The sequence below is a fragment of the Vipera ursinii genome, assembly GCF_947247035.1.
Source record: "Vipera ursinii genome assembly, chromosome: 2".
Taxonomy (NCBI): Eukaryota; Metazoa; Chordata; class Lepidosauria; order Squamata; family Viperidae; genus Vipera; species Vipera ursinii.
Window position 1 is genome coordinate 148,106,522 of NC_139513.1, and position 19,364 is coordinate 148,125,885.

Sequence of the window (19,364 nt, forward strand, 5' to 3'; positions counted from 1 at the left end):
TCGCCTTCCTTTTGTGCCAATCAGGCTTCCATCTTAGTGTCTTTAAATTCTCAAATGTATCTCCCTTTCTTCCTCCATCTCTTATTTGAATCCACGGAGACCATCCAAATGACAGTTTTGCCAAGCTGGTGTCCCCTTTATAATCATTGAAATATTGCTTTAATAGCTCAGTTTTTGATGTTTGATGTAATTCTTGTTCCATTTCCATCTGGGTTAGGTAGAAAGTAGTAGCTAATGTTGTTATCATTTGATTAGCTGAATCTTCAACATACTGTATTTGAAGGGCTTTGATATCTTCGATCTTAACGTTGCTTTCTTCGGGTGTTGTTGTTTTTTGAACTGTAAGTTTTGTAGTTAAAGTTGGAGTTTGGACTTCAAAGTTCTCTGTAGGCTGCGTTTGTTGCTCCTTGAAGTCTCCTATTTTAGTGTTAATTTTCAGTTCTTCTATTTGTTTTTGGGTTGTCAGTTCATCATTTAAGGTCAAAGTTTGGTCTGGTGGCTTTGAGTTGTCAGGTTTATCATGCAATTTGGCTTTAATTTGCTCAGTTATAGCTAAGATTGTGTCCAATATCAATTTGTAGTTAAGTGGTGGGATATAGTCATCCATTTCGTTAGTGTTTACAGCTAAGTCTTCCATGGAGGCTATTTTAATAAGAGTCAGTAATTTTCCACCTCCAATGCTCCTAAAAGTTGTTTTCAGTGCCAGGTGTTCCAACACTTGTCTTTGAAAATAATATCAAGGACAGCTCTGTTATTCAGTCAGCTGTCAGAATAAGCAAAAGGTTTACTTGCAATTCCACGTTTAGCCACAGGATGTCTTCAGTAGCATATAGAATAAGTTGTAAAATTCGTTTTTTCCCCAAATTAATATAAAGCTTTTGTATAATTAGTCCATTCTTTTTTCCTTAGTCCACATCTTAAACAGAAAATAGGGTAGTAGATCCCCACAAAAATATGAGCTTTTTAATAGGTAGGAATGAGATTGCTTAGTTTCTTTGCTTAATCAGATGGTGTTTTTCCCCCTTTTCTTCGCTTTAAGGCTTAAAATGTTATTTCCCCAAGTATACAAGAGCTGGTTTTTTTTAAAAAAAAAAGGGGGGGGGGAGAAGAGGATTTTCAGAAAAGTCAGGCAGTTAAGGGATAAGAAAGGAGAGGTCTCACCCAACTCCTCCAGATTGCTTCGCCATGCTAGATCAGGGGTGTCAAACTCAATTTCATTGAGGGCTGCATCAGCATTGCGGTTGCCCTCAGGGGTCCAGGTGGGTATGGCCAGGGTGGGTGTGGCCTACTGGGTGGGCATGGCTAGAGTGCGTATGGCCTACTGGGTGGGCATGGCCAGCTCTACATCGTTCGCATCAAGGGTGCCTATGAGGGCCTGGGCAGGAGTGGGACAGATCTGAGGGTCTCTGGCAAAAGGAGGGTCTCTGGGCCAGGGCCAAGGCAGTGGGGGGCCATTTCCTCACTGTTTCCAGGATGGCTTTGAGGGCCACATGAAACCACTTTGTGGGCCGGATCCGGCCCCCGGGCCTTGTGTTTGACATGTCTGTGCTAGATGGTGCTTTTGGCTTTTGGCAGGGAACGGCTTAATGATCGGCCATGTTGATGGCCGGTCTCTTCTTCTTCGGGCCAAAAGGAGCTGCTCCAGATTCAAGCGGAGGGTTGCTGCCATTCCATGATCACAGGAGGGTCTCCTTGCGGTGGTCGCCCCTCCAGGGCGACTTTCATCCCTTTTCAGGGTCCTCCAATGAAGAAAGATCAGATGGCAGGGAGGGAGCTCTCCCTGCACGTCCAAAAGCACTGCACGTGCAAACCGGAAGCCCTGACAAAGCTTTTTGGATGAGAAGCAAAACATCTTCAAAGAAAATAAAGAAAGCCCAGTTGCCTTTTGGAAAAGCATCTTTGGGACAACCATGATTTGGGTGACTGAAAATCTCCGTAGACATTTACTAATCTCGAAGCAGTTTGAACGAGTGGAGAGAGTATTGAGCCCTGTGGCACTCCTCAGAGGAGCAGCTGTCGGCTGGACCTCTCACTCCATATCAACACTGATTGGGGCCGGCCTTGGAGAAAGGAGACAAAACTGCACTGCCCAGCCCCAAACCCCACAGCCATCCAAAAAGGATACCAAGATGGATGGCATTCAAGGCTGCTGTTGTGACTCAGGGCCAGCCTGTGGGTCCGACAGCCGGCTCCGATGTATCGGATGACTCAGATGTGGGGGAGGAGGGAAACGAACCGGCTGATGATGATTTGGAGGCTTTGCAGAGTCCTCAGCCGGGGACCTCTTCTCAGCTGTGTGAGCCCGAGAGTGCGGAGGATGATGACCCACAGCTGGCCCTGTTCAAGGACGCCCGACGCAGGAGGCAGTCGAGCAGGAACAAACAAAGAAAGGCTATGGGACTCCTCGGGAGGAGGCACAGGGAGACCACGCCCTGAGCTCTCTATAAAAGGAGTGTTTGGGGAGGGGCTGGTTGCTGAAAGCAACTTTTCCGCTTGAGAAGACAAGCTCTAGTGTTTTTGTTAACTGCGTAATTAAATCTTGGCAGAAGCCTTTTAGCCTTGGACGCTCTCCAGACTCTTCTTTTTGAACAGGGGTTGCGAGAAGAGGGCTGGTTCAGAACAGCTGCTGAGAGATCAAGGAAAGTGCGGATGGTGGCACTGTCCCAATCCCACTCTTGCCAGAGATCATCAACAAGTGCAACTAATTCCATTTCTATCCCATAACCCTGACTGAAGGGGATCCATTTAGTGACCTCATTGCTTAACGACGGAGTTGCAGGTCCCAACTGTGATAACTAAATGAGTATTACCTGTATTGTGGAATATTGTATAATATCTGCAGTCTGTTCTGCATTATGTTTGTGATATGGTGGTCATCCTCTTCTCCTCCTCTTTCCTTCCACCTTTCCCCAGCAATTATAGCCTTTTCCAGAGAGCAAGATCTTCACATAGTATCCCAAATAAGATCATTTGAACTGATCATTTATGCCTCAAGAGAATTCTGGATTGATTTGTTGTTTGATGGTCCATCAGTTTGTTTTCTTGGTTGTCCATGCTAGGAACCTTCTCCAAAACATCCATTTTCTAAATTGCACAGTCAGTCAAGCAGTGATCTAGATAATGTTAATTATTTAATTATTTCTACTGTTGTGAAACTCGCCCTGGGCATTATGCTTTATTTTTTGTTGCACTTTATTCTCTATGGATTGTCACTGGTGCCAAGAATGAACCAAGAGTCTGCAACTGTTTTTCACTAGCCATTGTGTGAAAAGCTCTTGATCAGGGGTCTTCAAACGTGGCCCTTTTATGATCTGTGGACTTCAACTCCCAGAATTCCTCAGCCATCATGCCTGGCTGAAGAATTCTGGGAGTTGAAGTCCACAAGTCATAAAAGGGCCAAGTTTGAAGAACCCTACTCTTGACTGTGTGCCAAAAGCATCTGGATTTAACCCGTGACTCATTCACTTGCAGGTTAGTTTGGAATCCCTGCTGTTCCTGCAACCATGGAGAGCATGGCAGTTCTTGACTCTGTTGGTGTGGGAGACCTGGTGCTGTTGGAGCCTCTAACTGAAGACACATTGATGCAGAACTTGAAGAAACGCTTTGAACATCAAGAAATCTATGTAAGTGGGGATGGGGAGGGATACAGAGAATAACAGATCTGGGAACCTTTTCATTTTTAGGGTCAAAAAGATTGGAACCTGCAAAGATCTGCTATGATACATGCAATCGAAGCAGCTACTTACACCATCACAACCACCACTGCTATCCTAGAAAGGGAAAAAAAGAAAGAATGCAACCAGCACAAAGGGCCAAAAGATTTTCATAAATATCTTCATATGTTGATTATTATGCATTGCTGCAAAATGAAAAAAAATGCTATAAAAGGAAAGCAGGACATCTCAACAGGAAGATGACCCATGTATCTTCTGTTCCTTATTGTGGATGGACAACTTCCTCTGATTAAACCAGGCCATTCTTCAGATGGAGGAAATCTTCCATTTTGAGAGCAGCCACCTCTCAAAATTGAAATGATGATGATGATGATGATGATGATAATAATAATATTTTGGTCGCATAGTCAGCCAGGTATTTAGACTGGTTTGAGCATTTTTATCTATCTACTGAATCCTTCCCAAGACTTGGGATAGGCAGATATTTTGTTAGATGGTGTTAAAGATAAAGTTGCCTTCTGCAATTGATGGGTGTTGATTTTGTCAATGCTGATGGTGTTGAAATGGTGCTTCAAAAGTCTGGGGATTGCATCCAAGGTGATCCTTACAATATTCTTAGATTTCTATCCTGCCTTTTCTAGATATAACTCAAGATAGTGAATATATCCAATGTTCCTGTCTCCTATTTTCCCCACAGCCACAACCTTTGATGTGGGCTGGGCTGAGAGAGAACCCCAAATCACCCAACCAATTTTCATGCCTAAGGGAAGCTTACAAGTCACCATCTCCTGGTTCCCAAACCAGCACTTTCACCACTGCACAAAATTAGCTTTTGTGCACAGTCTACTCAGAAGTACCTCGGCATTGTGTGTTCAACCTAGGAAACATTAATGGGGTTCTGACCTAATAATATTTGTATTTTTCATGGTCTCTTGTTTATTAATAAATTCTGCTTTGAAAGCCAAGAGAATACAATGCATAGTCAGCAGAGAAGAACTAATAGCAATGCAAAAATTAATGGAAACTTTCAAGTTAACTTGCTTGTACCTCCTAAGTATTAATAATTTGTTCCTTGTAGCCTTGCCATTTGTTCGTATACAGAGTACACAAATATTTAATAAGGGATTTGAAATAAAGAGGGCCCAACCCACAGGAGTTTATTCCTTTCATCCATTACATTACATCCAGATTTAACTGTGCTTAGCACAGGAGATCATTGGGGGAGGGGGGGACTGAATCTAATTGCCGCATTTCATTCATGGCAGGTAGCAGCACCCAGCCAAGCTTTGTTGATCTCAAAAAAACAAACAAACCCCAAAGCAAACAACAACAACCCCACAATAGTAACCACAATAGTAACCAGAGTGTGACTTGACTCATACTTGTATGGGAGACCACCTGATTAGACTGGGAAATTGGGGGATTAAATCTCAGAAAGGGACCTGGGCAAAACAGTTGCATACTCTTGCAGAAAAAAATATTTTGTCTATAGGACTAGAAGACCTCCAAGGTCCCTTCCAGCTTTATTCTATTCTATTCTATTCTATTCTATTCTATTCTATTCTATTCTATTCTATTCTATTCTATTCTATTCTATTCTATTCTATTCTATTCTATTCTATTCTATTCTATTCTATTCTATTCTATTCTATCAAGGGTTGAGCTTGATTCAAGTAGTTTGCTTTAGATTGGAATCTTTGCTTTTTACCAGATGAAATAATCCTCTCTTTGGAGTCTTCCTGTGTTTATTTTTTTCTTTAGCATAACAAAAGTTGGAATAGCTGCACAGTGTCCATTGATCAAGTAGCATGAGAATTTATTCTTCTAGAATCACGACTTACTGTATCAGACAAGTTGGAGTGGAGGGAAGATGGGGGAAGTGAAGGAGCCGGGGGAAAAGGCAATAAGGGAAAGGCCTGTTAAATAGGGCAAATTCTGAAGCCAAGACATGCTGAATTTCATATTGTTCCTCATAGACAGAAATCTTGACAGACTAAAGCAAACTGCTTGTATCATTAAAAACATATTCTGAGAACTTAGAGGAGGAGCTGACTTGATCCTTTTTTCTCCCAACCAAACTATCTAAATGTTTGCTGTCTCTTGCTTCTCTGAAATGCAGTCTCTCCCTCCTCGGGCTCCAGATTATAAGCAAGTGTCCCACTTAATCAGATTCCTCCACTATAGTACAGGTAGTCCTTGACTTACAACCACAACAGAACCCAAAATTTCCATTGCTAAGTTGTTAAGTGAGTTTTGCCCCATTTTTACGACCTTTCTTGTTAAGTGAATCACTGCATTTGTTAGAGTAGCATGGGTTGTTAAGTAGATCTGGCTTCCCCATTGATTTTGCTGGTCAGAGAGTGATCACGTAACCCTGAGGCACTGCAACAGCGAGCAAAACCGGTGAGCAAAGAGACCATGCCTCCTAATTCTCCGGTCTTCCTGAACCAGAGTAGGAAATAGAAATAGAAGCAGATGGCAGTGGTGAACTGAAGGGGCAGGTCCAACCTTTGACTCTTTCTCCTACAGCCTGAGCACTGCCATCTTGCTAATGTGAACAACCTATTTCTGCCTTACAGACCTACATTGGGAACGTGGTGATCTCACTAAACCCATATCAGCCACTGCCCATTTACTCAGCAAAAATAGTGGAGGAGTATAGGAACTGCAACTTCTTCGCTGTCAAACCTCACATGTAAGTGAGATGCTAATGGGGTGGGAATTATCAAACCCAGTAACTCTCAGGAATGGATTCCAGGGGAAGAAAGAGAGAGAGAGAAAGAGAGAGAGAGAGGGAGGGAGGGAGAGAGAGAGAGAGAGAGAGGGAGGGAGGGAGAAAAAAAAGAGAGAGATATAAGAGAGAGAGGGAGGGAGAGAGAGGGAGGGAGGGAGGGAGGGAGAGAGAGAGAGAGAGATAAGAGAGAGAGAGAGAGATAGAGAGAGAGAGAGAGAGAGAGAGAGAGAGAGAGAGAGAGAGAGAGAGAGAGAGAGAGAGAGAGAGAGAGAGAGAGAGAAAGAGAGAGAGAGAGAAGGCAGTCCTGGGGGGAATCCAAAGCAACAACTCTCCTCACTCTTCTCCCTGTGTTTGCCCAGTTATGCCATTGCTGATGATGCTTACCACTCATTGAAGGATCAAGACAAAGATCAATGCATCCTTATCACTGGTGAGAGTGGGGCCGGCAAAACAGGTGAGTGAGGATTCCTGGGTTTCTTAAGAAGGGCATAGAGAAAAGAAAGCATTGACAAAAGGCAACTCTTAGCCAAGCTTGGAGGAGTTTGGAAGGGACAGGAGAAAACATGGTCTCCCATGCTTTGAGTTGATCACTGCAGGGATAGCTAAGGAATGCAACTGAAGACACCAAAAAAGCTTTGGAAAGTCTTCAAAGCAAGACGATTCATTGTGCAGCCATCTTATCCCATTCTTATCCTGTTGTCTGTGGTGGGGGGAGGATGTTCTGATAACTTTGCCTAACATTTGCAATTCTGCTTCTTCTGTCCTTTTTCTTGCTAGTGTTAGGAGCTGTGTATATGAGGCACTCAGAGATGAGCAGGGATCGATACATTTTTCAAACGTAATCTAAATAGCATGGGAACGGACCACTCTTGCAGTGGTCTCTTTAAATAAATAAATACATCTTAATATGAGCTTTCTCAAATCAATGAAGCAGAATATAGAAGCAGGAGGGGGAATGCAGGGGCAAAGTGGTTCATTAGAATTAGTTTAGTAGCACCGCCAGATGTCTATAAATTTAAGCTATTTAAGCAAACTTCCACAGCCTGAGTTGTATTGAGCTAGAATACTCCTCATACCAGTCAGCAAAATCCTATTGGCTCCCTTCCTTAGGATGATATAAGTAGCAGTACGACCAATTTGAGACTATCAGGCTGGAGAGAGTTCCTCTAGTCTAGTGATTGATACTGCTTCGGTGGCAAATTACATGCAAATCATTCCTCCATGAGGAATATATTCCTGATTGCATGGCGTGATATAATACATTTGCCCTCTCTCCTTCCTAAATATCATAAACCAGATGCCTACAAATAATTCAGAAGGAAGTTCTAAATGCATTCTATAATCACAAGGAGGAATTTCTTCACGTCTATGGAGATTCTCAGTCATCCAGGCCATAGCAGCCCTCGCCAGTGCCAAAGCACCCCCTTCCAACCTTATAATCCAAGAAAGGAGAGCAGTGACATCCCTAGGAAGAGACCCAAATATCACCATCTTGGCCAGCTGATAAAGGAAGATGCATAGTCATCCTGAACCCAGATGATTATTGGGGAATAGTCATCTAATGTACATTGGGGAAACTAAACAACCATTTTATAAATGCATGGCATAACACAGGAGAACAAACCCATCAGGACAAGATTCAGCAGTCCATCTGCATTTAAAAGACAAAGTCCACTCTTTAGAAGACAGCAAAGTTCACATTTTAGACAGAGAGGGCTGCTGGTTTGAAAGAGGGGTCAAAGAGGCCATCTATGTCAAAGCTGAACAGCCCTCTCTCAACAGAGGGGGGAGAGATACGACATCACCTATCTACAGTCTACAACACAGTCCTTTCAGCAGTTCCAAGTAGGCTCTGCACCCATTTGCACTACTCAGGTGACCCTGAGGACACAGATAAACCTCCCGGTGGCATCAATGACTCTCTAAAGGAATGCAAACGACCAGCTGTCTGCAAGGAGTATGCATTCTTCCATTCCCCGCTCTCCAGTCAGAGCTGAAGAAGGTTCTTGGATGAGAAGAGAAACATCTTCAAAGGAAAAAAAACAAATCAAGAAAGTCCAGTTGCCTTGTGGAAAAGCATCTTTGGAGAATTTCCTCATGATTTAAGAGGGCTTAAGCAGTGGGACAGCCTGTCCCAAACTGTAGTCTCTTTTCAGAGGTGTTAAATGTTCTCTGGGACTTGATAGCCGCCTACATTAGGGATTGTTTACTAGTGGATTCCTACTGAGGATTTTTCCCGAGAAGGGACTTGGAGAGGATTATGTATGCCCCTTCCCCCTTTTTTTTGTCCCTTTCAGACAGTCATGGTGACTACCTGGATGAGTCCCTGAACTATTTTTTTGGCAGTGACATGCACTTGCCTCCTTTTTGGGGCTAAGAGTGACCCAGCTGGCCATATGCCTAGGGAAGGACTAGATCTCATTGCCTTCTGATTTCTAGACTTATGTCTTATCCACCACACCAAAACTGGGTCTTTTTAAAATATCCCTACCAAATCCTGTACTCTCTTCCTGATTCTATGCTGATCACACTTTTTCTTCATTAGAGGCCAGCAAGTTAGTCATGTCCTATGTGGCAGCTGGAATCGTGTTAAGGAACAGCTGCTACAGTCAAATCCTGTCCTGGAAGGTATGTACTTGCAGCCTTTGTAAGGGATAGGAAAGGGAGGGGTCGATTCTATAGGAGCTGATCAGTACTTATAGGCATTCAATGGGCAATTACGTATATTATAACATTTCCCCATAATGCAAAAACAGTATTTTGCTGCTGAGAAAGTGCAGATCTCCCAGTTGAGCATCTACAGTGCATTTGCAGTGTTTATAAGGAGTGGTTGTTTGAGTTTTTATTCACAGCTTAGTCAAAGAACTCAGCTCTTGACCTGGCAAAAAATATACCAGTACTGTAAAAAATTTGCTGCCCGTACCGGCAATCCCTAACTTACCACTGGCATGATTCCTTAAATGGGGAATGGCCCAGAGCTTGCAATGCCACCGTGGTGTACTGGAACAAACTATAATGTCCCCTCAGGAAATTTAAGGGCACCTGGGATGACCTCACTGCAGCTGCACCAAAAACACTTAGATGGTTAGTTTCCTTAGATATCAAGCTGTGACATCTATCCCATTACAATTATATGGCTCCGTATTATGATGATTTTATTATGGTTTTATCTTAATTCAATATATATTATCTCCTATATTGTATTGTCCAATATCATATATAGATAGATAGATAGATAGATAGATAGATAGATAGATAGATAGATAGATAGATAGATAGATAGATAGATAGATAGATCCTTGGTTTTTCGGGTTTTTCCCCGCGGAAGGAAACCCGCCTTGATTGACAGACGAGGCCCAACCACCAAGAATGATACCAGACCCAAACTCATGATAACATCACATGACATCACCACCACACAACCATTCAAAAAGCAAATCCGAACCCACAATGACAATGAGGCACAACCACAAAACAGAAACCTAACTACAGCTGCAACATCAGCCACTTTAAACCCCTCCAAACCACACAATAAGCAAACTGACACCCACTATAAAAACATGGCACCACCACAAACACGAAGCCGAACAAAAGCAGCACAACTCACCAGCTCAGGTCTGGAGCTGGCAGCTGAGACCAGCCCATCCACTCAGAACACCCCCCCACCCAATCAGAACACACCCACCATTCAAAACACACTCCCACCCAATCAGAACACACTTGGTCCCCTACCCAATCAGAGCACACCTCCACAGAACACACCCCCTCTGGCAGTTTAAAAAAGAGGAACAAACAGCCACATGCTTCTCCCAGAAGAAGGAAGCTAAAGCCACCAGCCTGATGATGACGGATGGGATTCCGTCGAAACGTTGCGCCTACACCTTTAGTTCTACGCGGGGAAAAACCCGAAAAACCAAGGATCCACATACAGGCACCCGCGAAAACCTCAGAAAACAAATATATATATATATATATATATATATATATATATATATATATATATATATATATATATATATATATATATATATATATATATATATATATATATATATATATATATATATATATTCCTTGATAAGATTATATGTATATATATATAAAGCTGCTCACTCATAGAAGGCTCTGGGCTAAGAAGGATTAAAAACAAGTTTAAAAGAAATTCCCTTCACTTTTTTGTGTTTTGTTTTTACAATCCTGGGAGCACTGGGATATTTATATAGTTCTTTTACAATAAGAAAGACTGAAAGACTCCCGTGACCAACTCACCATGGGACAACTCATCATGGAAAATTCCATTTTTATCAATGGAAATAATGTCAAAGAAACAGTGGCAGATAATCACATTGAGTTATCCTGCGTGGAATTGTCTGTGGTGAGTTTTCCCACAGCAAATTGGCTGTAGTGAGTTGTCCTGTGGTAAGATGGCCCTGGTAAGTTGGCTGTGGCGAACTGACCTTTTCCAACTTTTCCTGAAATATTGTGAACCTGTTGGTTGGTGTTCTCCCCTGTGCTCATTGGCTATAATGGTGGCCTAATACATTTGGAGGCACCAAGTGGCGAAAAACTGATGCACTGATAGTTGTTTTTCTTATTGTTGGCCTATATTTTACCAGGGTTCTCCAAAATGCTCAATATTGACTGTCAAAGGGCCTCTTCATTGTTGTTATTGTTCTTATTCATAGTACTATTAATTAAAGCAATATTTATTAAATTATTTTCATATAATGAATGTTTGGGGGTCAATGAACAATCTGAAACTTAATAAAAGAGTCAATGAGATGAGCATTTGGGGGACCCCTGGTCTATATTTACCAGTATATTGCCTCCCTTATCTTACCCCAAGGCTTTATAACGGCATGATGAAACAGATAGGCTAGCCTACAAGATTATTCCTAGGGAAAAGTGCAGTTTATTTTCTCTTCTTTCAGCCTTTGGGAATGCCAAAACCATCCGCAATGACAACTCCTCCCGATTTGTAAGTACTTGATGGAGAATTACTACTGAGTGGATCTAGCACAGCTTCTACTATTTCTTAGAAGATATGCATAATTGTAGATCTAGATTTGGGAGCAAGTCTAGATTTATAGTCTTTTTCCAAATCCTGGTTCCTGCATCACAATTCTGCAACTCGAGTAGTGCATAAAGAAAAATTGAATGATCCAACCTGCATAAATGATAAGGGTCAATTAAATGTTCTGCATAATTTATTCTTCTGCCCATCACAGAAGGAAGTAGATTTATAACGCCTTATCTTTTTACTTTTAGGAACAGTGTAACTGCTTTTTTATTCTCTTTTTTTTCCCCTGTCTCACACATGAGCTTACTTGGACTTTTCCAGATACACAATTCTATTTTTGCTGTTGTGAAGGCCAAAATATTTTTTAAGAAGATTAGAATTATCTAGAATTAGAATTGTGACCCAATTTATACAACTCAATCACACTTAACATTTACCTTCAGATGAGCCGAGTGGATGATGTAAGCACTTTCTGGAATCTACCAAAATAATTCTTGTGTAGAGCAACATTTCATTGTTGTGTTCTCCAGTCGGCCCCCCATATAAAACATAATGAAATTGTCCTGTGAAATGGTTCTTACGGAAATAAAAAAAACCAGATTGTTTAAATGCATTTCTAACTGGATATGTTATAGCTCATGAAAATATGTAACAATAGATTTGGGGTTTTACTGATTAGATTGACTTGTTGTTATAGAAATGGCTAGTTTATGCTATTATAGAAAAGTAAAAAGTTGAAGTTCGATGCTAATGCCTTATTTTACTGCAACAGAGGGAGATGGATGTCAGTGCCTTTTTTTTTCTCCTCCCCCTCCCACATTTCTCTTTTTCCCTTCTCCTTACCTTTGTTTTCTACTACTTGCTTTTGTATTTTTGTGTTTTATACTATAGGTTAATAAAAATAAATATACAAGACAGTACATCTCAACATTTGCAAAATTGCATTGCAGTAATGAGGCTTTAGAGCAGGCATGTCAAACTGCCGGCCCACAGGCCAGATGCACCATACTAAAACCACACCCACTCCATTGCCGGCAATGGGGAAAAAGTCGCAATAGGTCGCACGACATCACATGTCATTGCGAGTTTGACATGCCTGCTTTAGAGCAAAGAAGGAAGGGAGAATTATTTTAAGTCCCACTCATGCCAATTCTCTAATGTAGATCCCACACGTAACTTTTACTTGCTGCATATCACATGTAATTTGACCTTAGTTACTGACTTCAGACAATTTCCAGAAGAGTAAATACGTCAATCCATTGCAACAAAAACCAACAGTCTTGTGACATCTTAAAAACTAATCTGTTCAGAGCTTTAAAGTAGGAAAGTCTTTCAATCAAGATCAATTCCTGCTGAGTTCATCGACACAACCAGGCAACAGTACAGAAATGGGCTGCTATTGTCTTTTGCAGAATGCTGGACTGACTACAGTCTAATCCTGGTTATCTCCCATGCAAGCAGACTTGGCTTGGCTTCCAACCTCAAACAAGATAATTCAGGTGCTGCCACCTGCTGAGGCATTTCTTGTTCACATGTAATAAGTAGATTAGTTTTTCAAATACTACAAGACTCGTCTGTTTTCAGAGAGTTAAGTTTTAAATGCACCCAGCTACATGTCTTGAATTAGCTCAAAGCAAACAAAGGGCAGGGAAACCATCATATCTATTAGGAATTCGAGGCTTCTCATTTGGGTCCAAATGTGCCCCTCTGTTTCTTTTTCTCTCCAGGGCAAATACATGGATATTGAGTTTGACTTCAAAGGTGATCCTCTAGGTGGCGTCATTAGCAATTGTGAGTATGATCTTCCAGATCTTTTCAACAGAAGGGGTTGTTATTGTTGTTAGCTGCGAAGTCGTCTCCGACCCATCGTGACCCCATGGACAACGTTCCTCCAGGCCTTCCTGTCCTCTACCATCTTCTGGAGTCCATTTAAGCTCACGCCAACTGCTTCAGTGATTCCATCCAGCCACCTCATTCTCTGTCGTCCCCTTCTTCTCTTGCCCTCAACCTTTCCCAGCATTAGGCTCTTCTCCAGTGAGTCCTTCCTTCTCATTAGGTGGCCAAAGTATTTGAGTTTCAACTTCAGGATCTGGCTTTCTAAAGAGCAGTCAGGGTTGATCTCCTCTAGGACTGACCGGTTTGATCGCCTTGCAGTCCAAGGGACTCGCAGGAGTCTTCTCCAGCACCACAGCTAAAACTCGAGTCCATAAAGAAGAATCAGACTTGTGCTATTTACCATACAGGTAGCCTTTGACTTATGACCATTCATTTAACAACCATTCAAAGCTACAAGGGTACTGGGAAAAGTCACTCATAACCCGTCCTTGCATTTATAACTATTGCAGCATACCTGTAGTCACATGATCAAAATTTGGGCGCTTGACAACCACCAAATGTTGAAGCATCCCTGGATTCCTTTATGAACTTCCCAGCTTCTGGCCAAAATCAAGGGGGAAGCCAGATTTGCTTAACAACCATGTGACTTGCATAAAAACTGAGGGGAGAAAGTTTGTAAAATCGGTCCTGACCCAGCTAACAACCCCATCACTTGGCAACAGACTTTTTTTTTTTAGCCCGAGTTGAGGTCATAAGTCAAGGGCTACCACTAGCAGAGGAAGTCTTTGCTAATAGGAGATAAGGATATAAACTATCAATGATATCTGTATGTATTTTTTAAATGGAGAGCAGCCACCTCCACACAAAGGTTTTGTGCCAAACTAGCTTCAGACCTAGTTATTGTTTCTGGGCTCATTCTGCTATGGTTTATTGAACCCTGGAGCAAAGTTGCTTTTTTTTTTCTTTGAAATTCTGAAGGTGCTATTACCTAATGGGGCATATATTCGATTGCCAGCCAATAACAGGAATTCTGTGTCATTACAGCAGAGGCTGACCTCCAGATTTGCCAAATGGCAATTGGCAACATTCCTTATCCCTGGTCTAGAAGCTGGAAATGTAGAAATAAAGTTTAGCAACATCTGGAGGTCCACAGCTTTTCTAATCCTGTGCTTATTTACTTATTTAAATAATTTATATGTCTGCCCATCTCCCAGAAGCAGAATAACAGGGACCTTGGAGGTCTTCTAATCCAACCCCTTGCTCAAGCAGGAGAGCCTATCCCATTTCAGACAAATGGCTGCCCAGTCTTTCCTTAAAAGCCTCCAGTGTTGGAGCACCCGCAACTTCTGAAGGCAAGCCGTACCACTGGTTTATTGTTCTCATTGTCAGGAAATTTCTTTTTAATTCTAGGTTGCTTCTCTCCTCGGTTAGTTTCCAACCATTGCTTTTTTTTTTGCCTTCTGGTGCTTTAGAAAACAGGTTGACCCCCTTGTCTTTACCACAACCCCTCAAACATTGGAACATTGCTATCATGTCACAACTCTGAACATCATCCAGAGGTTAAAAAAAAAACCAACACAACACAAAATCTGTAGCATCCAAGGTTAAAACAGTAAATCTTAAACACACACAAAAAAACAAACCACCACATCAACAACAGCAGAGCCTACTTAATCTCCTGGCCCAGATGCCTGTATTGCAGTGATCACAGAGTAATAACAGCATGAACGAATCAAGCAGGAAAGGGGGGCAGAGTAGATAATGAACTTGAGACTGCCATGATCTTCCTTGGCTGATAGAGGACATGTTCTAGCCATATTCTAGAGGGAACAACTTGGCCTTAAATTCTCCCAACTCTTGCCCACGTGTTTTCATTTTCTCATTCTTGTCTTGCGTTTACTTGCAGACCTGCTGGAGAAATCCCGAGTCGTGCATCATGTGAAAGGCGAGAGAAACTTCCACATCTTCTACCAACTCCTATCTGGAGGCTCAGACCACTTGCTCAGTATGTCTTTCACACTTGAGATCTCTGTGACTTCGATGAGAGAGAGAGGGAGGTGGTGGGGATTGAAATAAGGGGAATGCAGGAACAATCTATTGCTGGAATTTGGAAAACTAATTTCAGGAAATGTTGAATCTTCTCAACTCATTGAGGCATGGCTAGCCAAAGATGCTAAACCAATGGTTCTCAAGCTTTCCTTCACCACGGACCTCTTTAAATACCTTTTTTTGGCCATGGATTATGGCCATGGACCCCCAAGACTTAACTCATGATTTAAATCATAACATTTCTTCAAGTCTTCATGGACCCCCTGTGATGACATTGCAGTCCCCCAGGGGTCTGTGGACCACAGGTTGAGAGCCACTGTGCTAAACCATTTCTTCCCAGCAGATGGGAAGACATAGAACAGCAGTAACCAGAGCAGCATTCCCATCCAGGTACATTGTACCAAAATCTCCATCATATTTCCCCACCAGCATGCTAATTGGCCATGGTAGTTATAGTCTAATACAGCTAGAAGATATCAGATTATGGTAAATGGAGTTATGCAAGTCAGTTCTTTTGACCCAAGATACCAGGTCACATTAAAGGCAAGATATGGAACGTCTACTTTAGGTTGAAGCTGATTGGCACATGAGAGCTGAAATGACATTAGAGGTAGCTCTCAACTGACAACCACAACTGAGCCCAAATTTTCTGTTGCTAAGTGAGAGATTTGTTGTTAGTTTTGCCCCATTTTACAACCTTTCTTGCCAGAGTGTCTTAAGTGACTCACTGCAGTTGTTAAGTTAGTCATGTGGTTGTTCAGTGAATCAGGCTTCCCCATTGATTTTGCTTGTCAGAAGGTCAAAACAGGTGATCACATGACCCCCCCCAGGACACTACAACCATCGTAAATATGAGTTAGTTGCCCAGCGTCTGAATTTTGATCACCTGACCCTGGGGATGCTGCAACAGTTGTAAGTATGCGAAATGGTCATATGTCACTTTTTTAGTGCCTTTTTTACTAACTTTGAACGGTCACTAAATGAACTGTTATAAGTTGAGGACTACGTGCATAGCATCTGAAGAAAAAAAAATCTTGACTGGAGGGAGCACTACTCAGGACTCCGTTCCCACAATTCCTTCTCTTCAACAGAACAGCTGAAACTGGAAAGAAAATTCAGCCTTTATAACTACCTCAACAAGGAGGCTGCAAGCCTGCAGGGCATTGATGATGCAGCCAACTTCAAAGTTGTTCAGGTATGTGTTATGTTATACTCTTTGTGCAATGCATAATATAAGCCTGGAGCAAAAGAAGTCCTATGCATATACTGTTTCCCCAAAAGTAAGCCCTACCCCAAATATAAGCTCTAGCTTGATTTTTTGGGGTGGGCCTAATATAAGCCCTACCCCAAAAATGAGTCCTAGTTTGGGGGCGAGGCACGCACCTAAAAATCAAGCTAGGGAAGGGGTGGGGTGTGTGGATCTGCCCCATGTGCCCCGCACGCACTTACCTTGCAGCCGGGTCTCTCCTCGCTGTCCCACTTCTTCTGCGGTGTCTTCTGCAGCCAGGCCTGCATTTCGCAGTCAGAGACCTTTCCAAGAAGGCCACTGCAGCCGAAAATCGAGCTATGGATTCAATCCATAGCTCGGTTCTGCAAGAGATCTGCAGCTGAGGACTGAGCTATGGATTGAATCCATAGCTCAGTACTCATCTGCAGAGGCCTTCCGGAAAGGCTTGACTGCAAAATGCAGCCTGGAATGCAGCATGAAGCTGCTCCTTTGGCCCAAGAAGAAATGGGCCGGCTAGGTGGGGCTGTTGGTGCCGGAGGGGAGTAAGACAACCCCTCCCCCCCAAAAAAATAAGACGTGGTGCCTCTTTGGGAGGCAAATAAAATAAAATAAAATAAAATAAAATAAGACCCAGTCTTATTTTGGGGAAAACACGGATATTAACAGCTAGTAATTATCCAAAGTTGGACTCCTGCATTGCCAAAACTGCACTAACCCCCACAAAAGAGGGAGTCACCAGCCAGCTGGTGAAATAATGATCTTTGGAACTGCAAAACAACATGAAAGAAAATTAAGGGAGGAATAACCCTCCACAAAACAAAGCAACTAGTCTCACAACCTTTTGAATGCTATGCAGCTGAGCAATCTAAATGTGTTGTTTTCATGGGGCCCTCGGGCATTCCCTGAAAATGCCACTTGACTTCCTATCTCAGTGCTATTATGCACATACAGCTTTACTTGGATGCAGAGGGAGGTGAGTTGTGCTCTTTCTGAGGTTCATGCTCTTCCCTGGAACTTCTGTAATGTTAGGATGCCATGCGAGCCATTGGATTCACACCCTCAGAGATGACAGAGGTGCTGGAGGTGACCACAGTCATCCTCAAGCTGGGCAATGTGCAATTTGGAGAGCAATTTCAAGCTGGCGGGACACAAGCATGTGTTATCCAGAGTGACAAAGGTAAGTAGGAGAGAAGGATCATCTGCAGGGCTACGTAAGAACTTGATGGCATCTGTTGAAAACAGTTCCTTCATGATCATTGGCCTTTGTTGTTCTGTTGCCTTAACAATCTCATCCCTGGGCATACTACACAGAGAAGCCAGGTCATCGTCATGGTTTTACCTTGAAAATAGCTTTGCATCAGAAGCTGCACAGACATCAGCTGCCTTGTGGAAAAAAGCCAATAATGTAAGGCTGTTAGGAAGGCCATTTGTATTCTTCAGATCAATTGTCCCTGTTCTTCTACTCAAAGCCAAAGAACTACATCTCCTTTCCCTTCTTTATAATTGGACTAAGTAATAGATGCCGTCCATTTTTTTTATTGAAAAGTTTTACAATACATTTTTGAATACAAAAAAACCCCTCCTCCCCCTCCCCTCTCCCCAACCCCCCCTCCCCTCCCCTCCCCCCTCCCTGACTTCCCAGAGCTGAATACAGGGTATAATAATACAAACATAATCTAAAATATGCTAACAACAATAATAAAACATTAAATTCTATCACACTTTAACTCTCCATAGTCAAAATATTAATAAAATAACTACTAACTAATTATACGTCATAAAAATCCGCTACTTATTCAAATGCTAAATGATACTTTTTAGTCCCATATTTATTCTGAATATATTCAATCCATCTACTCCATTCCACAATGTATCTCTGTTGCGATTGATCTTTCAAATATGCTGAAATCTTTGCCATTTCCGCCAAGTTAGAAACTTTCAAAGTCCACTCTTCTATAGTCGGCAATTCTTCCTTCTTCCAATATTGTGCTACTAAAAGTCTCGCTGCCGTAATTAAATTCAACATCAACTTTGTATCTATAACAGTAGTATCTGTAATAATACCCAATAAAACAATTGCGGAGAAAACTTTATCCTTTTCTTAAATATCTTTTGCATATTCCACCAAATTTTAATCCAAAAAGCTTTAACCTTTTTACAAGTCCACCATATATGAAAATACGTTCATCCTCACAACCATACCTCCAACATTTGGGCTGGCAGTTCGGATACATACTTGCTAATTTTTAGGGTCTAAGTGCCACCTATAAAACATTTTATAAAAATTCTCTCTTAAATTTTGGGCCTGTGTAAATTTTACATTTCTAACCCAAATCTTTTCCCAAGTGTCCATTGTTATAACTTCTTGAAAATTCTGGGCCCACTTTATCATACAATCTTTAACAAGTTCCATTTCTGAATCAATTTCTATCAATGCATTATATATCCTTTTTATATGTGCTTGACCTTGATCTCTAATTTGTTTTACCAAATTTACATCAATCATCGAGAAACCAACTTTCTGGTCCTCTTTCCATCTTGCCTGTAATTGCCCATACTGGAACCAAGTTTGTACAATCTTTTCTTCTTTTAAAATATTACATGGCTTTAATTGCCATACATTCCTTTCTAAACTTAAAATTTCCTTATATGTAGTCTCATCATGTTTAAATCCCACATTTATATTTTCTATTGCATGTTTAGGTGCCATCCATTTTTGAGTTTCTCCAGCCTTGCCTCCAGCAGTCAGTAAAGTAGAGATGAAGCCAGAGAAACCTGCAACAGTTTGCTGCTGGTATATCAGACAATGCCTGTAGGAGACGA

At 41.9% G+C, this 19,364-nt stretch overlaps 1 protein-coding gene across 1 annotated transcript in view; it reads left to right on the forward strand.

The window, feature by feature from the left end:
* Positions 1-3,503: 3,503 nt before the first annotated feature.
* The window catches only part of LOC310635764 (unconventional myosin-Ia-like), a gene marked incomplete at its 5' end in the record, with an annotated part of 51,536 nt that continues 35,675 nt past the window's right edge, over positions 3,504-19,364 (forward strand). Inside the window, 10 exon segments of the mRNA XM_083355006.1 lie at positions 3,504-3,623; positions 6,254-6,369; positions 6,768-6,862; positions 8,954-8,986; positions 8,989-9,036; positions 11,340-11,386; positions 13,156-13,219; positions 15,171-15,269; positions 16,405-16,508; positions 17,571-17,718. Coding sequence (XP_083211132.1) covers positions 3,504-3,623; positions 6,254-6,369; positions 6,768-6,862; positions 8,954-8,986; positions 8,989-9,036; positions 11,340-11,386; positions 13,156-13,219; positions 15,171-15,269; positions 16,405-16,508; positions 17,571-17,718 — 874 coding nt within the window.